Source organism: Peromyscus maniculatus, chromosome 3 (genome assembly GCF_049852395.1).
Source record: "Peromyscus maniculatus bairdii isolate BWxNUB_F1_BW_parent chromosome 3, HU_Pman_BW_mat_3.1, whole genome shotgun sequence".
Taxonomy (NCBI): domain Eukaryota; kingdom Metazoa; phylum Chordata; class Mammalia; order Rodentia; family Cricetidae; genus Peromyscus; species Peromyscus maniculatus.
Window position 1 is genome coordinate 150994075 of NC_134854.1, and position 23538 is coordinate 151017612.

General features: G+C 45.5%; 1 protein-coding gene across 1 annotated transcript; it reads left to right on the forward strand.

The window, feature by feature from the left end:
- Window positions 1–2673: 2673 nt before the first annotated feature.
- LOC102906546 (killer cell lectin-like receptor subfamily B member 1A) lies at window positions 2674–11319 on the forward strand. Its single transcript, XM_076566071.1, has 6 exons — window positions 2674–2806; window positions 5501–5599; window positions 6675–6749; window positions 7256–7410; window positions 7719–7834; window positions 10951–11319. Exons 1-4 carry the CDS (start codon window positions 2722–2724, stop codon window positions 7300–7302), a joined length of 306 nt encoding a protein of 101 aa, XP_076422186.1. The 5' UTR covers window positions 2674–2721; the 3' UTR covers window positions 7303–7410; window positions 7719–7834; window positions 10951–11319.
- Window positions 11320–23538: the final 12219 nt, after the last annotated feature.

The window sequence follows — 23538 nt, forward strand, 5'->3', positions numbered from 1 at the left end:
AGGCAAAATGATCCCAGTTTGCTGCACACTGCATGCTGCCTGCAGACACACAAAGCTCTTCTCACTTCTGGTCACTTTACACTTTTGCCAGCATCTGTTAAAGAAAACATCTCACCTCAGATCTGTTACAATTCACAGGGCCATTGTGGATTCCTGGTAGCCACAGACAACTTCAGAACTTAGTTAAACCTCAGTGTCCACAAAACATTGTTTGAATCTTCTGCTAAGAGTATCAGGTTTCTCCTTATTGATCTATCTAATACATCCCCACAGTTTCCAGTGGTTACCAGTTACTATGTGGTTATAAACACTTAAATAGTTGCAATGTTTATTAACACATTCCCCACCTAAAGCTACCTGTGTCTTGGCAAGGGAAGGGGATAACAGGCAGGAACAAACATCAATCATAAATGTGGTATTTTGTTTGTGCTCTAACAAATAAAGCTTGCCTGGAGACCAGCATGCAGAGCTACCCACTAGTTAACCATAGAGACCAGGCAGTGGGGCACACACCTGTAATCTCAGCACTTGAAAGGAGAAAGCAGGAAGACCAGGAGATCAAGGCCACCCTGGGCTACAGGAGATTAATCCAGTCTAAAAGAGAAACAGAGCCAGGCAAGTGGTACCACACACCTTTGATCCTAGCACTTGGGATCTCATGCCTTTGATCCCAGCACTAGGGAGGTGGAGACGGAGTGATATGGCTGGGTGGAGAGAGGAATAGAAGGTGAGAGGAGACAGGAGCTCACCCCCTTTGGTGTGAGGATTGGGTAGAGGTAAGAAGTCTCTCTAGTGGCTGGCTCCTTTACTTCTCTGATCTCCAGGCAAGCTTTATTTGTTAGAGCACAAAGTATCACCACACTTAAGTAATCGGGTAGTTCTCTATATACTAAGGCCTGAGGCCCTAACATTTGCTGGAATTTTTATGTACTGAAACGAGAATATTTTCATAAATTATAATTGATTGTAAAAAATAACTCTGGAAAATCTTGTCTAACTGCTAAAATCTTCAGCTTAGGCAAGCACAAAACATAGGGCCAGAAACATAGTTTATAGTTAGAGCGCATGCCTCAAATTCATGAGGCCCTGAGTTCACTTCCCAGTGCTACGAAAATAAACAGATGGCGTAAGGGGCAGAACCTCACGTCCTGCTCTGAGCGAAATGACTGTCCCCAAACAGTGACAGCCGAGGAGGAGTCCCGAGTCTCAAGTGTGCTGAGACCCTCACACATGCTGCCCTCACTGTGTAATCACCGGTGGTCTTGGGGAGTGAGTGTGAGCCCCGCACACTGTGTACCCACCTCTGTCTCCTGGAACTCACAGCCTGTTGTCACTGTCACACTGTGAGAGCCTGGTAAGAGTCCACTGTGACACAGAGACAGAGCAGGTGACTTTAGGAAATCCTGGCTTTTCTTCTTCTTCGCTTGTGATATGGGAACGTCTGACTTGGCATTTGTAGTTCTGCTCTAGGGCTCTAGGTCTGGAGATCCTTGGAGGAGTTAGCACATCCCGTACACCTGTGTCCTCCACGCTGTAGCTCTGAGATGGAGTCCGTTCACTGGTGAATGATGTTACAGCCACAGGGACCCTCAGGACAAGGCCGAGCAGCACATGCAGCCCCTCCTCATTGCTTTCCTGTCATGTCCGTCATGAGCTTTTCCCATTCTTGTCCTCATTGCCACACTTCACAGCTCCCTTCACAGCGAGGATGTTTCCAGAGGACTTTAGAGCTTCAATTCATGTCAACTATGACCATGAACTTTTACATGTCAATATGTATTTTTATAACACAGTGTAATATATTGTATATTTTAATTGCTGATAATTTGGGAAAAATTGTCACTTAAATTTGAATTGAGGAAAAATGTTACATTTTACTCGCCTTGGGCTTCACCCTGAGAGAATAACTCAAAACAGATGGTTAGAGAAATCAGAACAAGAAGTCTCCCCTGATTATATTAAGAAAAGGAGACCACATGCTACAACTTCTTAAAATAATAGCATATGATGAGAGCAGATATAGAGATTCACAGCAAAATGTTAGGTGGAGTTCCACGAACCTCAGAGGAGATGGGGAGGAGGGACTGTAGGAGCCAGAGGGGTAGAGAAGACCAGGAAAACACCACCCACAGAATCAGCTAAGCAGGGCTCACAGGGGCTCACAGAGACTGAAGTAGCAACCATGGAGCCTGCATGGGTCTGCAATCTAGCATCTGCATACATGCTGTGGTTGTTTATCATAGGGTTTTTGTGGGACTTCTAACAGTGGGAGTTGGGGTGTCTCTGACTCTTTTGCCTGCTCCTGGGACTCTTTTCTTCTTACTGTGTTGCTGTGTCAAGACTTGATATGAGGGTCTGTGCCTAGTCTTACTGCATCTTGTTATCCTGTGTTCACTGATATCCCTGAGAGGCCTGCTCTTTTCTGAAGGGAAATGGAAGAGTAGTGTATCTGCGGGAGAGCAGAGGTGGGGTTAAATTGGAAGGAGGGTAGGGAGGGAAGTATTGTATGAAAGAAGAATAAAAGAAAAAGAAAAAAGACAATAGCATGTAATCTATGTGAGCAGGACAGACATCAAGGTCAGTAACTTTGGAAAAAAAGTGTGGGTGGGTGTGGACACACGGCCGAGCGTTTGCAGCGGACTTCCTTTTTTTGCTCATTTCACCTCACAGACCTTGGAGTTTGTCCAGTTCACAAGTTCAGTGTCACGTCCCCCATTTACAATGGACACATCAAGGGTCTGCCTCAATTTCAAGGCATCCAGGACTCCAGGGGCTCAGCGTGCATCACCGCCATCTCTTCCCCCAGGTCAGTAGCTTCATTTCTCCATTTGGCATCAGAATATCTTCCAGAGTTATGATTTCTTCTTACCATTTTGTGATCACTATGAAGATGAGCAGCTGTCCGTGCTGAAGAGTGTAGACGGTCACAACTTTAGAGATTAAAGGCTCATGCATTCCACTTTTAGTCAGTCAGTGTGAAACTTGGGCAGCCATTCTTTTCAGCTTTAGTCACAAGACCCTGGAGAAAGGTTACTTTACATCTGTAAGGAAAGGGATTCTTCTAGCAGAGAGACTTGCTATGCAGCATCTTGCCTGGTCCAAACTTCTCTGCAGAACACAAACACCAAGACTCAGCAACACCATGGCATTCTAGCACCGGGCACAGGTAGAATCAGCACTCTGTCTCTCAGAAGACTTAAAATCAGAGTGACAGAAATGTGGAAGACTGATATGTTCCACAAATTACAATGACTTAGGGATGGATGAAAAGAGACAGACATGGACGCAGAAAATAAGTCTAAAATGGTCAAGGTATAGTATGAGATTCTGTGATGTAACTGAGCTTCCTTATATAATACTGCAATGCTTTACTTAATCTTTCTATATTATGTCAAGAATGAATGTGAACCATGGGAGGCAGAAACAGTTGGATTTCTGTGAGTTTCAGACAAGCCTGGTCTACAAAGTGAGTTCCTGGACAGCCAGGGCTGTTATACCGAGAAACCCTGTCTCAAAATACCAAAAAGAAAAAGATAAAATGTGAATCACAACTTTTTAAGGATGCTTGTCAGAAACTTTTAAATTAACAGATTTTTTTTAAATCAAAAAAGTCTTAGAGTCACCTAATAAGCTTCATTATAATCTTTACAAAGGGTCTGGGCAAAGTGGGGGGTTTGATAACTAGAGGGAGGATTTGACAGAGCCACTTATCTGTGATAGGCACATGAAAGTCTTTGTTTTCCCTGTTTATACCTGTAAAAGTGGAAGAAGGGACCTTGACAGCTTAAGTTTTGGGGTTTGTTTTCCCACTGAGTCCAGTCAGCGAGGCCAGTGTGTGCGTGGGTGTGGGCCATGTCTGGGAGCATAGGTGGCCTCTTAGGGACTGTATCCTTGAAGAAAATGGATTCTCCCACTCCTAGCCATCAGCTGTCAATAGCTCCCCAGCTGGTGGTGGAACTTCATGTCCAACTCCCCTGAAATTTTTTGTCTGACGAGTTTTTGAAGGTCTTGTGTAGGCTGTGACAAATGGTGCAAGTTCATATGTGCAACTGCCTGTTACATCCAGAAGACAGTGTTTCCTTGTAGTTATCTGCTACTTCTTGCTATGGGATATCTTTCTGCATGCTGTGAATATGTGTTGTTCCCATTGGTTAATAAATAAGCTGTTTTGGCCTATGGCAAGGCAGCTTAGAGACAGGTGGGAAAGGAGAGAGACAAGAAAGAGAAAGACAGGGTCTGAAGACACTCAGCCGCCATGGAAGGAACAGCAAGACGCTAGCAGACTGGTAAAGCCATGGAACACGTGGGAAAACATAGATTGATAGAAATGGGTTAAGTTAGGATATAAGAGCTAGCTAGCACAAGGACTTCAATAGGTCATAGAGTTTGTAAATAATATTAATCCTCTGAGGCTGCAGGATTGTGGGGCCAGGCAGGGCCAAAGAAAACTTTCAAATACAACTGCTAGTTTATAGTCATTCTGCCCCTTCTTCTGTGGCAATGCCTGAGCTTTGGTTGGGGATGGGATGGGATGCAGATGTCCCATTTAGGGTGGAGTACTAGGTAGTCTCTTATTCTGTAAATGCTGAGCAGTTGTGGGTGGTGCACACCTAGAATCCCATCACCTGAGAGGTGGAGGCAGGAGAGTCAGGAGCTCAAAGTCATCCTCAGTTAAAGGTCAGCCTGGACTATTGGCAACCGATCTCAGAACACAGTGCAACAAAAAGCAATTATGAAAGTATTCTATTTAAGGAAAGAACACCATGAAATTTACAGCCACAATGTGTAGTATGTGTTTAGTTCGTGTGTGTGTGTGTGTGTGTGTGTGTGTGTGTGTGTGTGTGTGTAACAGTATACATAGTATGTGATATTAGCCACATTTCCAGTTCATCTATCCTTTAGGGGGATTTAGAACTCAGCCAATAAGGAGGGAATAACACAATTGAAATACTGAAAATATCCTGGGGACTCAGGAGAGGCCCCTCCTTTCATGTCATACCTTGACCCAAGTTGGAGAAGATCATTGTAGATAGCAGTGAAGCAGACCCCATGTTCAGGAATAGATTCACATGTCATTAGCACCAAAAGTCACAATTACCACAAAAGGGAGCATCAAACATGTCTATTGAATAAAAGAAGGTCCTCCTTAGGGATGCTTTGACCCCTTCCTGCAACAGAACATGTCACTTGGTTTTGACAGCATTCAAGGTTTTCAGCACATCTTCACATCTATCGAGCTTGATTTACTTAATACAACTTTGTGCTCATGCATGGGTGTGCATAAGCATTATTCTTCAGTCCGACTTTATCAAAACAAACAGTTGAACCTAACGGAGAATTCATCTCATGGAATTCTGCTTTAAGTTGGCAGGGAAAGGCTCACATCTGCAGCTGACCCTCTACTAGAATCCAGTTGTCCATGTTAACCCAAACCACCTTTCACTTTCATTCCCGATGTCCTCAACTGACTTAAACAAGTAACAGGTGTTTAACTTCACAGATGCCTGTCGGTGCCCACGCTCCCATAGGTTGGCTCTGAAACTCACTTGTGCTGGGCTCATCCTTCTTGTCTTGACCCTGATTGGGCTCAGTGTTTTAGGTAAGTGAGGCAAGAACTTTTGCTTCAGAGTTTTCCCTCTAAATATCAGGGCCTCTTCACATGGTTTGGTCAACTTGAGCCTGGGGGAAGTCAATGACATGAGTAGTTACAGGACAGTGTCCCATGTCCAGTGCAGAAGCTTCACATTTCTGTGCTTCTGAATTCCTCTGAGAGTCGTTAGGGGCTATTACCCATGAAGGGCTCTCTAACAGGCCCATGTGGGGCAAACATGGCGCCCACAGGCTTTTCCCTTTCCCCTTTCCTCTCACTGAACTGTCAGATTATATTCCTCAGCTTGCCCCCGAGGTCCACTCCATTATTTGGCCATGGAACATTCCTGAGACTGGGTGCTGAGGTCCAACTATCAAAACATCAAGGTCCAGCAATCAAAATTCATTATTTGGCTACATTGGCTAGCCTGTCCAACCAGGACTTATCACCTCATCCTAACACAGACTTCCCCATTTTCTCCTTAAAAACCCACTCTTGCAAAAGTACCTGCTGCTGTCTTTGCCAGATACAGAGGCAGCCTTCCCCCCTTCCTCCAGGGTAATAAATCTCCTTTGTGTTGAGAATTTGGTGTCTCTGTGTGTTCTGAGCTAACACCAAGCCCCCAACAAAGCACATATACCTAGAACCAAATAAATAAATAAATAAATATAATCATAACTGAGACAAAAATAATAACAACAAGGAAAACCAAAAGGCTCAAGTGTTTAGTTTCTTAAGTGGCTACTAAACTCCAATGGTGTTAAGCTGTCTTTCTTGGAGGGGGTGTGATAATTCTCATTCTGAAGGTGAGAATTCAGACATGAGTGCAAGTAAGTTAAGAGTTTCTGCAAGGACATTAGATAATATGTGCCTTAACAGTGGTGTGAATCCACATGTTCTGGGCTTTTCTTCTTTGTTTATACATCTGTCTCCAACTGGTCCCTCGGTCCAGCTGGCTAATATTTTATCCTGTGCAGATGTTCAGGTTTGTTGAAATAGCTTGATTTCCTGAAGTGGGAAAGAGAACACCCACTCCACCTTTCATTTCAGGATTTAATCCTCTCTGTGTTTTCTTATTTTCTAGTGCGAGTGTTAATACAAAAACCATCAATAGAAAAATGCAGAGTGTATATTCAAGAGAACATGGCTAACCCAACAGGTAATTTTTCAGTTTGGATTTTCCAAGAATAACAGTTGACATTTGCTATTTACCAGGGCTTACATCAGTCGAGGTTTAAAACACTCACTCATGAAGACACTACAGTCCCATGGTCTTGTGTTAGAAGGAATTGTTGCATAAAGTCTTGTTAAGGGTCTCATGACTGGTAGTTGACAATGCTGGGAACATCTTTTAAACTATGTGACCTTGAAGCCTGAGTTCTTATCCACTTGGGCAAGCTGCCTCAATATGCCAGCACACTGGATCATTAACTTTAACAACACTCTAAGAGAATATTTGTTTTAACAAATGTGTCAAATAGTTAACTTTGTCTAAACTTTGATGGAAACACAAATGGAATTCTTGTTATTTAATATGTCATAACAGCAATTTTGTCCCTGCATGTGTTACGAAAAGTGTATGTTAGTCAAGCAACTACTGTGTGTAACTGGATGTGATGCAGCAAGAACAGGGTAGAAATATTCCATGTCTCCTTCTCACTTCAGAGAGTCCAGCTATGTTAAAGTGTCCAAAACACTGGCTGCCACACTGAGATAAATGCATACATTTTTCTCAAGATACCAACATTTGGAAGGAAGGTCTAGTTGACTGTGCTACAAAAGGAGGCACTTTGCTGCTCATTCAAGACCAAGAAGAGCTGGTAAGTTGTTCTGTTTAATAGAGATGTTAGCACGTTCTTGAAGCTACACCAGTGTCCTAGACTTAATGGCTCTTCCATGCAAAGGAAGTGGAGACTTTACACTATGGAAGATCACCGTCTGAGAGACAAATTGGACATGTGAGCCAATAACTGCTTATGCAAGGTGGGTGTCCTAGGATCATAAATACCGGACAAGATTTCTGAAAGGAGCAAGAATTAACTGTGCTGGGGACTCAGGATGGATACAGGTGATACTTGAACTAGAACACAGACTCAGGGTTAAGTCCTCTACTCTGTTTTGATTGTAGAGATTCATAAAGGACTCAGCAAAGGGAAAAGGCGATTCATTTTGGATTGGACTAAATTACACATCGACAGACAAGAACTGGAGGTGGATAAACGGCTCTACTTTGAGTTCTGATGTGTGAGTATTGGAGGAGCTACCCTGAATATTCATTTCAGGTCATTTCAGGGCTCTAACACTGATACCACAGATTGAAGAGGTTCAGAAGAGGTTAAAAGTGTGATTTCAAAGTTAGTTGGAATTTTCCATGTGTGAAAAGGTATCAGCCTTTTATAAGATCGTGTGTGTGTGTGTGTGTGTATGTATGCAGTGGACTATGTATATATGTATACACTGGACTTCAAAGGACTTCTTTGGAGAGAATGCAGTTTTAAATATCTACAGGGAGCCTGTAGGCACAGAGAACTTTTCCTTTTTTACTCATAAACTTTTTATATTTTACAAAGAATTTCTAAGTGGTACTTTCCACACTGTGGTGAAAATGAGCCCCAGTGTGTCCTGAGGCCAGTTTCTCAGGTGACAGCCAGTAGAGGGAGAGTGAGTGTGAAGGAAAAGCTCTAAGTGTCAGCAGGGAGCTTGGTCAGCTGAGAGAAATGACCACATTGTCACAGGTTACATTGTAGTGTGGCTAGAGTTGTGAAAGATACAGTTATCTGAGGAGCTGTGGTGAAACAGGCCTTAATCAGCTTTGGTTGTTGTGACGAAATATCACAGAGAAACAGGAAAGTGAAGTCATTTGGGCTCACAGTCAAGGGGTCTCCTGTCCGTCGTCAGCCTGCTCCGTTGATGCTAGCCCTGTGGCAAGACAGAAATGTGGTTGTGTAAGGGCACAGGAAAGCTGCTCCCCTCATAGTGTGCAAGAAGCAGAGTAGATGGCCACCCCTGGGCTGGGCTGGGGAGCAGAGATCTGCCTTTCAAAGGCTGTGCCCTCACCCCCATGACCTACATCTTTCCAGGAGGCCTCATTTTGTTTGGCTGGGAACTCAGCCATGGGTAAATTCCTTGATGGCATCAGTGCACCCATGATCCAGTCACCTCTTCACAGTGTCAAAGCTATCCCACACATGACCTCCTGGGGTATTTGCCATCAAAGATAAAATTGTGAGTGTAGGTACAAAGAACATCATTAACTCTTTGGTGTCTTGTTATTTTCTTATTGTGTGAGATTGTCATGGTAACTGTGCTACAAAGAGCCGACACTATGGAGTTAAGTCATATGGTTTAGTAGAATTAATGACGTTTTGTACAACAAGAACAGAATATTCATTCATTTCATAAGTAAAAGTGTATAGGATTCAGCCAAATTCCTATACAATGCTTTCAATGAGGTTTTCAGGGATTATAATAAGAATTGTTTTATTCATCTTGCTTGAATAAACTTAGGCAAATCTTACACGAAAATGTACGTCTTTTTTAAAAATACTTATTTATTCTCATTTTATGTATATTGATATTTTGCCTGTGTGAGGGTGTCAGATCTTGGAGTTACAGATAGATGTGAGCTGCCTTGTGGGTGCTGGGGATTGAACCTGGGTCCTCTGGATGAACAGTCAGTGCTCTTAACCACTGAGCCATCTCTCCAGGCCCTGAAAATGTATTTCTTGTCATTCAGAACACATGAGATTGAAATGTAAAATGCTGAAACATATTTAGGTTTACTTAAAATGTACTGACAATTTATTAAGTATAGAAGTAGTTAAACATAAGAAGTTGGCGTTCAGTAGAGAAGTATATGTGAAGTGTATGGATTAAGCTCAGCTCATCTGTCGCTTTCCTCTGAGGACAAAGTGACACTGGGGTTAGGGAAAAGCGATTGGTCGGCCTGGAGGCTGCTGTGCTCAGTCGAAAGTGTCAGTCAAGCAAGCCCTGCTTTTGTTTCAACTCTCTGTCCCTGGATTCAGGTACCAGAAAGGGAGAGAGCAACAGTTTCCCCCACAGGGTTATTTGGGGAATTAATAAGGAATGTTAGAGAATTCTCCAGGTGTCTGGTAGGAGAAGGCCTGGGAAGCCTTAAAGGAATTTGGAAAGGAAGTCATTGACTGAAACAGACCAGCCCTGAGGAAATGATCCTGACAGCTGAAGGAAGATCCTGAGCATGGAGGAAATGAAAGAGGGAAATCATGGTTGGACCTGCATGCTGACCACTAGGGTGGCATCAGATTTGCCTCTCAGTCCCAAGGGGCTCCACGAAGAACAAAACAAAGAGGGGCACCCGTGAGGAGCCCTGGCACTGGCATATGTCACCTTCTTTATAAGACCCACCAGTGTGCTTAGAACTCATCTGTCCCTTACATCCAACCCTGATACTCTCTGTGTTAGCGCTTGAATTCTAGTTCCCACCAGCACGGAGCCACGAAAAACATGGAGGTTTAGAACCCATGTGTTCATCAAACACTTGAGCCTAAGGAAGGAGAATAAATGAACTGTGACTCTGTATCCCATGAGCTGAGCCTCTTTCTCTCTCTTTTCCAGGTCTGTGATCCAGACTCTGTGAGCTCACTCTGAATTCATTGAACACCTCTGTGTGTAACTGTTGTCACACATTCATGTCCATCTTAATACTTCCCCGAACATCAGCTCGTTAAACCGTGTGTGTGTGTGTGTGTGTGTGTGTGTGTGTGTGTGTGTGTGTGTAATACTTTATGCTTTTCTGCTATTTATCATTTTTAGAGACTTACTCATTTTTGGTTTATGTATAGGAGTGTTTGCATGTATGTGTGTATGTGTACCACATGAATGCCTCATGTACATGGAAGCCAGAAGAGGGTATCAGATCCCTTGGTACTGGAGTTACAGACACTGTGAGCCACCATGTGGGTGCTGGGAACTGAACTCAGGTCCTTCACAAGAGCAGCCAGTGATTTAACCACTGAGCCATGTCTCCAGCCAGTGCCTAATCCTGTAAATGAAAGAAAACTGAAACTAAAAAGAAATGAAGGTCTTCACATGATGTGTCAGTGGTCCAGTGAGGAGGTCACCATCACCATCTCTTTCAAACCGTCTCTGTTTCATGCGTCATTATGAAGATTCTTGCTAGAAGCATTCTTTGCCAGTGAAGAAACAGCAGGTTTTAGAATCAGCTCCGCCTTCAATGTTTATAGCATCGCGTCTGTGTTCACTATACTTAATAACTGTGCATTCCCCTGTTTCCTCTAAAGTCCAAAGGAGAGCAATGGCTGACAGGATCATTGTGAGAAAATCCTAAACACTAACAGTGGCTGTTCTCTTGCTCTCAGATTACAAATCACTGGTGAAGCTAAAGAAAACAGCTGTGCCTCCGTCTCAAAGGACAAAGTGACTTCTGAGAGCTGTGCTTCAGACAGCAAGTGGATCTGCCAAAAGGAACTAAAACGTGTCTGAAACCACGTGTTATGACCCTTGACTGTGAATCCCATCTCCATTACTTTACCTTCCACATTGGATATCTGCACCCAGTATGTCTAGGCTTTTAACCCTCTCCCCCAGTGCACAGTTAGTGTCATACTGTATGGACTTTAAAAACATTGTGACTCAGCCGGGCAGTGGTGGCGCACGCCTTTAATCCCAGCACTCAGGAGGCAGAGGCAGGCGGATCTCTGTGAGTTTGAGGTCAGCCTGGTCTACAGAGCAAGTTCCAGGATATGCTCCAAAAGCTACACAGAGAAACCCTGTCTTGAAAAAAACCAAAATAAAAATTTCTGTAATTTAAAAAACAAAAACAAAAAACATTGTGACTCTTACAGATTCCTGTAGCAGGAATCATAACAGGTCTTATTAATAAAAAGAAACCTGAGGCCAGTTATATTATTAATTTTCTTATTAATAAAAAGAAACCTGAGGCCAGTTATTGGGGTGAATACTGGAAGATCAGAGAATCAGAACAAGCCACAGCTACCTCACCTCCCCAATTCCTTGGTTGGTCTTGTTTCCTCAGACTGGAAGCCTCTGAGTCCTGATCCAGAATGAATCTCAGCTGAACTGCTTCTAGAAGCCTGAAAACTTAACCAGCCAAATGCTTAACTAGCCAAATGCATCTAGTTCTTGGTCTTCATGCCTTATATACCTTTCTGCTATCTGCCAACACACCCTGGGATTAAAGGCTGGCTTTCTGGGATTAAAGGCGTGAGTCACCATGCCTGGCTGTTTCCAATGTGGCCTTGAACTCACAGAGATCCAGAGAGATTTCTACCTCAGGAATGCTAGGATTAAAGGTGTAAGTGCCACCATTTTCTAGCCTCTGTATATAGTGGCTGTTCTGTCTCTGACCCCAAATAAGTTTATTAGGGTGCACAATATTTTGGGGAACACAATACAACCACAGATTCCTGTGTCCAGTTTCTTCACTCTGTAAAGGGGACAGAGATGCTGATGTGACATTTAAGAGAAATGATCTGTGGAAAGAAAGCCCAGACAGTTGAGGGGCACTGGATTCGAATCTTTGAGTCTGTGACCCTCACTCTCTGTGTCTGAGGTCATCTGTAAACAGCCACAGAAAACAATTTGCAAAATCATTATTAAAAAGCTCTTGGGCTGGAGAGATGGCTCAGAGGTTAAGAGCACTGACTGCTCTTCCAGAGGTTCTGAGTTCAATTCCCAGCAACCACATGTTGGCTCACAAAGATCTGTCTTGAGATCTGGCGCCCTCTTCTGACATGAAGGCATACATTCGGACAGAGCACTGTATACAAAATAAATAAATCTTAAAAAAAACAAAAGTTAAAAAGCTCTTAATGCAGGGTATGGTGACTCATGCCTGTATAACAGCACTGGGAAGGCTGAGCCAGGAGGATCATGAGTTCAAGGCCAGCCTGGGTGTGGTGGATTAAATGATAAATGTCCTCCATAGCCTTTGACATTTCATCACTTGGTCCTCAGTTGGTGGCACTGACTGGGAAGGTTTAGGTGCAGCCTTGCATCACTTGGTCCTCAGTTGGTGGCACTGACTGGGAAGGTTTAGGTGCAGCCTTGCTGGAGGAAGGTTGTCACTGGAGATGGCCTTTGAGAGTAAAAGCCTCACTTACTTGTGGTTTGCTCTGCCTCAGGCTTTCCGCTCAAGATGTGAGCAGTCAGCTTTCTGCTCCAGCTACCATGCTGTCTGCCCTCTTCCTGCCGTTACGCTCTCTAATCCTCTAGAACCAACAGCCAAAGTAAACTCTTTCTTCTGTGGGTCACCTTAGTATGGTGTTTTATCATAACAAAATGGTCACAAGCACAAATTTTAGCAGGCTGGAAAATTAGGTGCCAAATAGTAGTACAATGGAAACATTAGAATGTATTAATGCAATGGGATACTATTTAACACCAAACAAGAACCCATTCATGCAACATAAATGATCTCAAAATAGTACAAGAAGTGAGATGCTGCAGAATACATTGTAAACAGTTTTGTTTCTATAACACTCACATCCAGACATTCAAACACATATTGAGAATACAGTGCTTGAAAAGTGAAAGTAATCCATGCTATGAAAACAGTGGCTTGCTTAGTTAGGTGTGTCCCCCAGAACACTGGGGCACTTGCTCAAGGGAAAACCAGACTCAGCCCAGTTCCAACTGGATTCCTCTCCGCCAATCAAAAGTGCCAGTGTTTGTTTCTTCAGGCCTGTCTTGACAAACTTTCATCTTACCCAATATGGCAGAAGAAAGTCTAAATCAACCCTTGTCTTCCCATCACCAGTTCTGGAGTTCACAAAGCCTGGGACAGTACACCGTTGGCCTCCTGTGAGTTGTGGTGCACATTACACTTTGGCCATATGGGCTTTTGGATTTGATTTGCTATATTTTTTTTGTGGTGATATATTGTGTACCCCAATAAAGCTTGCCTGGGGATCAGAGGACAAAGCCAGACACTAAATTAGACATAGAGGTCAGGCAGTGGTAGCACACACCTTTAATCCCAGCACTTGAGATCTCATGTCTTTGCTTGGGAAGGACACACACCTTTAATCCCAGGAAGTAATATGGCAGGATACAGAAATGTATAATAAGGCTTGAGGAAACAGTAACTCATGCTCTTGAGGCTGAGGATTTCTTAGAGGTAAGAACGTGGCTGGCTTGATCTGTTTCTCTGATCTTTCAGCTTTCATCCCAATATCTGGTTTCCGTATTTTTTTTTTTTTAATTAAAAAGGCCATTTGGCAATTGGTGTTATAAGTTTTTTTTTTTTTTTTTTTTTTTTTTTTGAGACAGGACCTCATGTATCCCAGGCTGGACAGTGCTGTCCTTGAACTCCAGATCTTCCTGCCTCTGCCTCCCAGTATTGGAATTATAGGCATGAACCTTGGTGCCAGGTTCAGGCCAGCTTTGGTGGTGCCTGGTGCCTGGGTTACTCCCAGTACTTGAAGTTTATCTGTCTCCACACTGACTCTTCAGAGAGCTGAACCTGCATCTATCCAGTGGGTGACTTAAAACAGGAAAAGGGGCTTCAAATCTGTTTAGCCCTAACCCTTGGATCCCACTCAGTTCTGGATGTAGACATGTAATTTAACAGCGGGGCAGGGTGGCACACGCCTTTAATCCCACACTCAGGAGGCAGAGGTAGGCAGATCTCTGCATTTGAGGCCAGCCTGGTCTACAGAGTGAGTTCTAGGAGAGCTGTGGCTACACAGAGAAATTCTATCTCAAAAAATCAAAATAATTATAATAGTAATAATAATTTAGAAAACATTTTGTCAAGAACTATAACATATGCTATGGTGTTTTAAATGAGAATGGCATATGCTAATTATTTGAATATTTGGCTCTCCCTTGGTAAAACTGTTTGGGAAGGATTCAGAGGTGTGGCCTTGTTAGAAGAGGTATTCCACTGGCATTGGGAGTTAGCTCCCTTTCTCTGGAGATAAGATGTAAGCCCTCAGCTACTGTTCCAGTGCCTGCCTGCCTGCCTGCCTGCTGCCTTGTTCCCTGATCCGCGATGGTCGTGGACTCACCTTTGAAACTGTAACCAAGCCCCAACTAAGTGTTTTATTTTATAAATTGCCCTGGTCATGGTGTTTCTTCACAGCCACAGCAAAGTAACTAAGACACATGGCTACTTCAACCTAGATGTGTTTGGCCTTTCTCCAGTTCAAGAAACAGCAAGCCACAAGAGAAGAGGGGGTGCTGGAGTTTGTGGGAATTGCTGCCTAGTCCCAGAAGAAACCCAGGTGTGCTGGTTGGGTGTGTCAACTTGACCCAAGCTGGAAGAGGGAACCTCAGCTGTGAAACTGCATCCGTCAGATTGGCCTGTGGGCAAGTCTGGGGGCATTTTCTTGACTGATGATAGATGTGGAAGGGCCCATCCCCGAGGGCTGTGCCATCTCTGGGTGTGTGGTCCTGAAGAATAAAATGAAAGCATACAGACAAGCCATGAAGAGCAAGCCAGTAAGCAGTGTTTCTCTGTGGGTTCCGCTTCAGTTCTGGCCACAGCTTCTTTCCTGGTGAACTGTCAACTGGAGGTTGATAGTTACACCCCAAGTTGGTTTTGGTCATGGTGTTTTGTCACGGCAATGAAAACCGAACTAGGACAAAGAGCATCACAGCCCCACACCAGCGTCACCAGGCCCCCCATGCCTTACTTGGCTGTTCTGTGAACACAGATCCCTCTTCTCTACCCTGTGGCCGCGGCCTGCAGCTTTTCCTACCCCAGCTCTGTCTCTGGAGTTACTGCCTTTTCCAGAGGCAGCTGAGGGGCCATTTTCTTCCTCATTGAGAACCCAAAGAGTTAGGTTGCTGGGGCCAGTTGCAGGACAGGGAAACTAAGAATTCTTTCCTTGCTCGGCCTTTCCACAACCCTTACCCATTTGCTAATCCAGAAAATTCTCGGGAGACATCCAAGCAGATTTAATCCACGTAGCCTAGCCCAGGCCAGGTTCTCAGATAATAGGAAAGGGCCTGCGGGGATCGTAATCTTATACAATAATTTTATACAATAGTTTCATTCACACATTTGGACCACAGGATTCTAATCTCTTGCCACTACCACTGCCAGCCCTGGGACCATCCTCCTGCGGCAGTACCAAGGATGCTGGTGTCCTGATGGCAGCGTGCATCATTTCAGACCTTAGGGAAACAGCTGGAGCTATAGGCCAAGTCAGTGTGGACACTCATGAGGACCTCTGTCAGTGAGCGGACACGTACATTGGCTGCCATCAACAAGAAGGGTTGTCCCCTCATCCAGAACGTGTACCTGGGCTTGCTATAGGTGTCCGGGGGAGAGATCCCTGAGGTCCCCGTTGAATAGCAAGAGACAGATCAGCACAAGAGCCTAGGATAAGACAAAAGTTATTGGGAATGTTGTTCCTAGTGGCTTCAGGCGGGGGTGGGGTGGGTCTGGAGGTGAGATGTCAACAAATATTTTTAAAAGGGAAGAAGAGGAAAAGATAAAGAGGAAGGAGAGGGGGGATTGGGAGTAGGAAAGGCCGTGACAGTTGGGATGACAGCCACGAGAGAGAGCAGCAGCAGCAATGGGGGAGGAAGAAAAGGCACCGGGTCCGATGAAGGTGAAAGAGGTCATCGTGCTAAGTGAACAGAGCAGACACAGAGCACACATCCGTGGGGCACATGCAGGGTGGGATGCGGAGGGCGTGTGGGAATGCAGAGCTCTTTGGCCGGGGGTTCGCTGTGAGCCCCGCACTGCGAGCCCTGAAGCTGATGTCAAGGTCACCAGGCAGAAGGGAGACGGTGCAGAGAAGACGGAGAAGTGTGGCTCTGTGTCTGTGAGTGTCCCTGAGCACTGGGAGAGGCGCTGGCTTGAAGCTGGCTTTAGTAAAACCAATTAATTTAATTGATTAAAATTCCTTAAAGGCAACTGAGTTTAAAAATAAAAAAGTTGTCAGAAAAAAAATTTCAACGTAGTGAAGAGAAAAAAGGTGAAACTTTTTTTAAATTTAGTTTTCGTTTCTTTTTTCAGTATTATTTCTTAACTTTGTGTGCCGCGTAAGCCGAAAAAGGTAGCCGGAGGGATAGCCGTGGGTGCTGGGAACCGAACTCTTATATTTTTGGTTGTGAGCCTAGCCTTTAACGGCTGAGCTATCCCTCCAGCCCGCCTTCAGGGGCGAATCTAGATCTGATGTAGGCAGCAGGCGTGGCCAATGCTGTGGCCCTTGAGTATTTCACATCTCCATTCCCTGAGTTTCTGCCCCACACACATGCACACAAACAAAAACCAAACTCTTCGCAGCGATCGTTTCTGGTCTGGGCGACCGCTGCTTACTGCTTCGCCCGTGCAGCAGTAGCGAAATGAAGCTTAAGGGTCGCCCGTGCAGCAGTAGCGAAATGAAGCTTAAGGGTCGGGAGGGCGGAGGACACGGACTGGAGTGAAGGGATCGTGTCAGGAGAGGAGTGTGGAGCGAGGACACGAGGGTCGGGCGTGTGCAATTTTGCGTGGGCAAGAGCTTGTAAAGTGCACTGGTGCCTGAGAGGCTGGAGGAGGTGGTGCGAGCTGAGTGCGGACGCGGGTGGGCATAGTGAGAGGAGAGTGGGGCTCGGAACTGTGGCAGGTACAGGGATGCTTGGGGTGGTGTGTAGGCCTGTGGATTTGTTTTCGTGTTGAGGTTAGAGAAGACGGAGCATCCCAGGAGAAAAATTGGGAGGGCTTAAAAAAAAAAAAAAGAAAGTGTAGCCCAAGCTGGCCTCGAACTCCAGATCCTCCTGCCTCTGCCTCCTTCAGCAAATCCTTCCGGCCTGCGCCACCAGTGCCGGCGGTTGTAAAGGTAGTTAAAATACTAGTTAGCTATGAGTCATGATGACGTCACCGCCCTCTCAACACTGTGGGAGGGGTGGAGAGTGAAAACTACGTACAACGCCCAGCTCGCCTTCTTCCAAAACTGCAGTCAGCCAGGCTCACGCACACTCCCGACCTAACATCAGCTTCCCTTCACTCCAGGGAACCGCAAGCCCACGAGCCCCGAAGGCCCTTCCCGCCCCGCGCCCCCTGCTGGTCACCTCGGGAAACACACTCCCGCACCTCCCGGCGTGGATTCGTCTGAACTCGCTTTCTCTTTCTTCCGTCGCGTTTTGCTTGTGCAGTGCTTGGGGCCTTTTCTAGGTGAACAGACACAATTGCTCCAAGTAAAAGAACTGCAGAATTAGACCTCTAGTGTGCTGGTGAGGTGCAGGGTCAGGGAAGTGTGATAAGGTCTCAGGATGCCTGTGACCGTGTGTCTTTAACGCTGAACTCCAAAGTTTGACTTATTTCCTCCTTAGTGTCCTCGCCTCTTGTACAACCTGAAAGAGCCATTTGATTTCCAGCTGGTTCACGTGAGTGCTGTGAGGATGAACTGGGAATGTCCAAGCTCCTTCAGGCAGATGTAGAAACCAGGGGTCTTTCCACACTGTATTTTCATTTTAATCCTCATGATGATTAGTGATGTTTGCAACCTTTCACCTGCTCCTTGAGCATCTTTATGCTGCTCTGATACTTAACCTTGATTGTCGGCTTGCTAAGATTAAGAAACTCCTGGGAAATTAGCGGAGCACATCTCTGTGAGGACGTGTTCGGTGAACATTATCAGATCTTGAGCATTTTAAGGGATCAATCCCTGGGGTATATTCAACAGATGATGGTATTTTGAGAGCGGGTCACAGGTCAGAGACTGTGGCCTGATGGATTTAGAGAGCATGTCCTAAGAGCTGTATTGCGCCCTGGGCCTTCTCTGTACACCCCATCCATTCTCTTCAACCTGAGATTCTTCTCCTTCCTCTATACCAGTAACTCACAAATTTTGGGCTTCATGGTGTCCCCAAATTCTTGCATATTCCTTTTTTTTTTTTTTTTTTTTTTGGTTTTTCGAGACAGGGTTTCTCTGTGTAGCTTTGCGCCTTTCCTGGAGCTCACTTGGTAGCCCAGGCTGGCCTCGAACTCACAGAGATCCGCCTGGCTCTGCCTCCCGAGTGCTGGGATTAAAGGCGTGCGCCACCAACGCCCGGCGCATATTCCTTTTTAAATGTATAATTTTCTTTGTTTCAGTGTTCCAGTTGCTCTACTGTGTCTCCAAGTCCTGACATTCTATCTTCTACTTGACCCATTCTCCTAGGAAGGCTTTCTATGGAGTCTTCTCAATGTGTGGTAGACTCCCTTGAGACCCAGGGCCACCACAACCAGAATGCAGCCACAGCCACAGCCATGGCCGAGCCATGCCCTTGGGTGTACAGAAACCTCGAGACATCTCTGCAGCAATCCCCTCTTTGCTTAGGAAGCCTTCCAGGAGGCCTTGGAGCAAGGACAAAGAGACCACCACTCAGTTTAGTCTCCACCTAAGTGCTACACGTGACCTTGCAATGCTCCCCAAGACCTCCTCCCTTCCTTGACATAAAAGCCATTTAAACCCACACAATGGGTTTAAAGTGGCCATTAAAATATATGTTCCCAAACACATCTCTGTCTGGATAGGATCCGGTCTGGTTCTCTCCACCAGGACTTGAATCCTCACACACAGAATAAAAGCTGTTTGCCTGAAGATGTCCAGTGTCCTGTTCTCTGAGTGTCCCTAACAAACAGGATATTGAGTTTTTCAATTCTATCTCCATTTCAGACCGAGTTTCCTTCAATATTTACACCTCTTCTACACCTCTTCATTGAGTGCACCTTGTCAGTCCTGAGGTGCACTCCATCCAGCCATTGATTTGTCTTCTCTTGGACTTCAGTTGGGACTTCATTCCTGTCCTCTTTAAGTGATTCAGGAGGTTGTGACCTCCGCAGACTCCTTCACTTTCTTGCTTCTGTTTATAATTATTCTTTTACATCCTAAGACCTGCGATTCATCTAGGTAATTCACAGTGGAGAAGATTTCTACAGGACTGGGCCATACTGTCTTGGTGTCTGTATTAGTTTGCTTTCTATTGCTGTGATAAAGACCGTGACCAAAGGCGGCTTGTGGAGGAAATGGTTTATCGGCCTCACGTGTCCCAATCACAGTTCACGATGAAGAAAAGGCCAGGCAGGAAGACCGCAGGGCAGGCACCCGGAGGCAGGAAGGGAAGCAGGGGCCGTGGAGGGATGCTGCTGACTGGCTTGCTCCTCATCGCTTTCTCCATTTGTTTTTTTATATAACCCAGGACCACCTGCCCATGGGTAGCACCACCCACGGTGTGCTGGGCCTTCCCATATCCATCATTAGTAAAGGAAATGTCACATAGACTTACTGCCGGGCCTATCTTATGGCAGTATTTTCTCAATTCAGGTTTCCTCTTCCCAGAAGACTCTTAGCTTGAGTCAAAGTCACAAAAAAACCAACAAGCACACATAGGTAGGTAAGTTGTTTTCCCCAGTGCCTTTTTGGACAGGTTGTTCGGTGCAGCCCAAAATTAAGCCCAGTGTAGAGTGGATTTTAACCAATGGGAGAGAAGAATTGGGAGGCGGCTGGAAGAAGTAAATGTGAGAGGAAACTAGAGTCAAGACTGGAGCCAGGAAGGACGTCCGACCAGGCCCCACTGCTTCAACATCCTGCTCCCTCAGCATTGACACAGTGAGGCCCAAACGTGCAAACAGGCGTGTCCAACCTTTTGACACAACAGGATGTTATCACCCACAAAGTTCACTCTTGAGAACTACATGATTGAATCAAAACCAAACCAAACCAAACTCCAACACATAATATCCCATCATGTTTTAAGTAAGTTTTCGGTTTTGTGTAGGGCTGCATTCCTAACTATTTCAGGGCACCTTGTGGTCCATGGGATGTGCATGCAGGGTTGTAAGTAGGTATTCATTTGCCCATGTTGATGGCGACGGGACCCCAATGACCTCATCGGGTGGAAACCACAGCCTTGCCGGCTTGCCATCAGGAAGAGTTCAACGGTGAACGGTGTGTGCATAGATGCAATTGGGCACTCTTCAATCAGCCTTAATCAGGAAGGGCCATTTAGTGTTGGCCTCCCACATGCCATCCCCACGGAGGAAGACCTTGAGATCCCAGAGCCATCCGAACCACTGCCAGCCTCATTCCTACCCTCTAGCAGCAGAAGCGCAGAGATTTGCTGGGGTCCTGAGGGCTGCACGCATCAGACAGCAGCAAAGCCAGAAGGCGGCCTGAACACCGGGAGGCAACACAAAGCTCCTCCCCAAAGGTCAACCTCGACACAAGTGGGGCCTTTTTCATGACACAGTGGCTGCCAGGACAGGAAGTCTTGCTCTCCTGCATGTGGACCCTGAGACTACTACAGGTGTCTGGGGGAGGGAGAGATCCCTAGGGGCCTGTGAATAGTGAGGGACAGCTCAGCACAAGAAACTTCCAAAGATGAAAGATGATGCGAACACCTGATGACGTGAGGAGTGTTCGTGAGCTATTAACAGTTTATCATCAAAGGAGAGGAGGAGGAGGAGGAGGGGGATAAGGAGAGGCTGTGGGGTCACCAGCAAGAGCTGGGGGAGGAAGAACATGCACGAGGTACAATGAAGATAAAAAGAGGTCATCATGCTAAGTGAATAGGGCAGACAGGGGAGGACAAATCTGATTATCAAATGCCTTGCGGAGCAGACCGTGTGGGAATGCGGATCTCTGGCTGGCTGTTCCCTGTGACCCCAACACAGTGAGCCCTGAAGTTGATGTCAAGAAGCAGACCCTTGCACGCGCAAGACTAGAGGAAAGGAACCCAAGGGTCGGGAGGGCCGAGATGGCGGGTTGTAGGGAGGGGAGCGTGTCCCGGGAGGAGTGCGCGCTGCGGCCGTGGACAGGCGCGGGGGTCGGGCGTGGGAGTCGGTGCGTGGGCCAGGGCTTGGGAGCTGCGGTGTGGAGCCGGCGCCTGTGCGTCTGGAGGAGCTGGTGCGGGGTGGGTGGGGTGGGGACGCGGGTAGCCGAGCCGGATCCGGGTGGAAGGAGCCTGGGGAGCGGCCTTGTGGCTGTTGGAGGTTTGCTGGGGCTGTCGTGTGGCCGCCGATGTATGTAGTCTTGTTGAAAATTGGAAGGAAGAAAAAAAATGTGTATCCCAGGCTGTCCTCGAACTCCAGATAAACCTGCCTCTGCCTCCTTCAGCAAATCCTACCGGCCTGCGCCACCAGAACCGGCGAAGGTTTCAGCTGTTAAACTGCTAGTTGATGATTCGTTTTTGTGACGTCACTAGCTCCACCCCGGAGAAGGCGGAGCCTTAGCTGTGAAACTTTCAGCAACCCAAACCGGAGCACTACGCAGGCCTCACGCACACTCCCGACCTCACGCCCTCCAAGGAAGCACAGCCTCACAAGGCTTGAGGCACTTCCCGCTCCCGCGCCCCCTGTGGGTCTCCTCGGGAAACACAGTCCCTCACTGCGGGGCAGCTCCGCATTCTCAACTGTGACCTTTGCAAAATAGTTTCAAGATTCACGTGGCCTCACTTGCCTATTTATTGTCTGTTGACAGTGCTTTTGATGTCACATCCAAGAAGTCATAATCAAATGCAATGCCATTAGTACTTTCCTTTATGTTTTCTTGTAGGAATTTTAGAATGTTAGGGTTTTGTTTGTCTCCTTAATTCATTCTGAGTTAATTTTTGTATATGGTGAACAGTAAGACCCAAACGTCCGTGGTCATCCAGATCTCCCATCATCATTCGCCCGAGACTGTTTCCTCCGCCCCCACGGTGTGGTTTTGGTACCCTTGTCAAGATCATATGTGAACATTTAATAATAATCTTTGTTCTGTAATCTTTTGCTTTGATTTTTTTTCTCTATGCCAGAATCATACTTTTTTCGTTATTTTAGGATACTAACATGTTTTCACATAAGCCTAAGTCCTTCAGCTTTCTGTATTTCAAAGTGTTTTGAATGTTTCAAATCCATGAAGTTCTAGTAAGCATTACTAAGGTCTTGATAGGAATTGCTTTGAATCTGTAATCACTTTGTTATTATGGCTGTCTCAATATTTATGTATCCAACTCATTAACCCAAGATGTCATTTATTAGTGTTTGTTTTAATTTCATTCAGCAATGTGTTCTGACTTACACTATATAAAACATTCACATTTATAATTTGGTTTATTTCTAAGTATTTTAGCCTGTTTCATGTATTAATGGAATTATTATTTTAGCTTTCTCTTCGAATTGCTCATTGTAAGTGATGTACACAAGGTGGCTGTGGTGGTTTAAAGAAGACATGTCCTACATAGTCTTGAGCATTTGAACACTTGGTCCCCAGGTAGTGGTGGTGTTTGGGGAGGGCTAGGAGGTGTGGCCTTGCTGAAGGAAGTATGTCACTAGGGACAGGCTTTGAGATCACAAGGTCCCTACTTCCTGTTTGTTCTCTCTGTTGAAGCTTGTACTTCAAGATGTGAGCTCTTAGCATCCTGCTCCAGCTGCCATGCCTGCCTGCTGCCTCTGCCCTGCTACTATGGACTCTAATCTCTCTCACAGACAGACAGACAGACAGACAGACAGACACACACACACACACACACACAGCTCTTTAGAGGTTTTTTTTTTTTTTTTTTTTTTAATGCACATATACATATTATGTTCCAGAGCCAGTGAGACGGCTCAATGACCAGAGTACCTGCTGCCAAGCCAGAGGACCCTGAGTTTGATCCCTGGGACCCATGTAGTAGACTTTTCCTAGTTGTCTCCTGAGCTCCATATGTGTGCCATGGCATGTGCATAGGTACACACATGTACACACACACACACACACACACACACACACACACACACACAAATAAATGTAATTTTTAAAGAATATGTTCTTTGCTAACAGCATGATTTGATCTCTTTTCTAATATAGATATCTTTGTTGTTTTTTTTTTTTTTTTTTTTTTTGGTTGTTGTTTTTTAAATCTCTTTTGTGTGCCTATGGCCTCCAGTCCTATGTTGAACATCAGTGTGTTTATTGGCCAGCAGGGGTTGGCACACTTGTTCTGAGTTTTACCCCACTGAATAAGATATTAGCCTCTGGATTTTT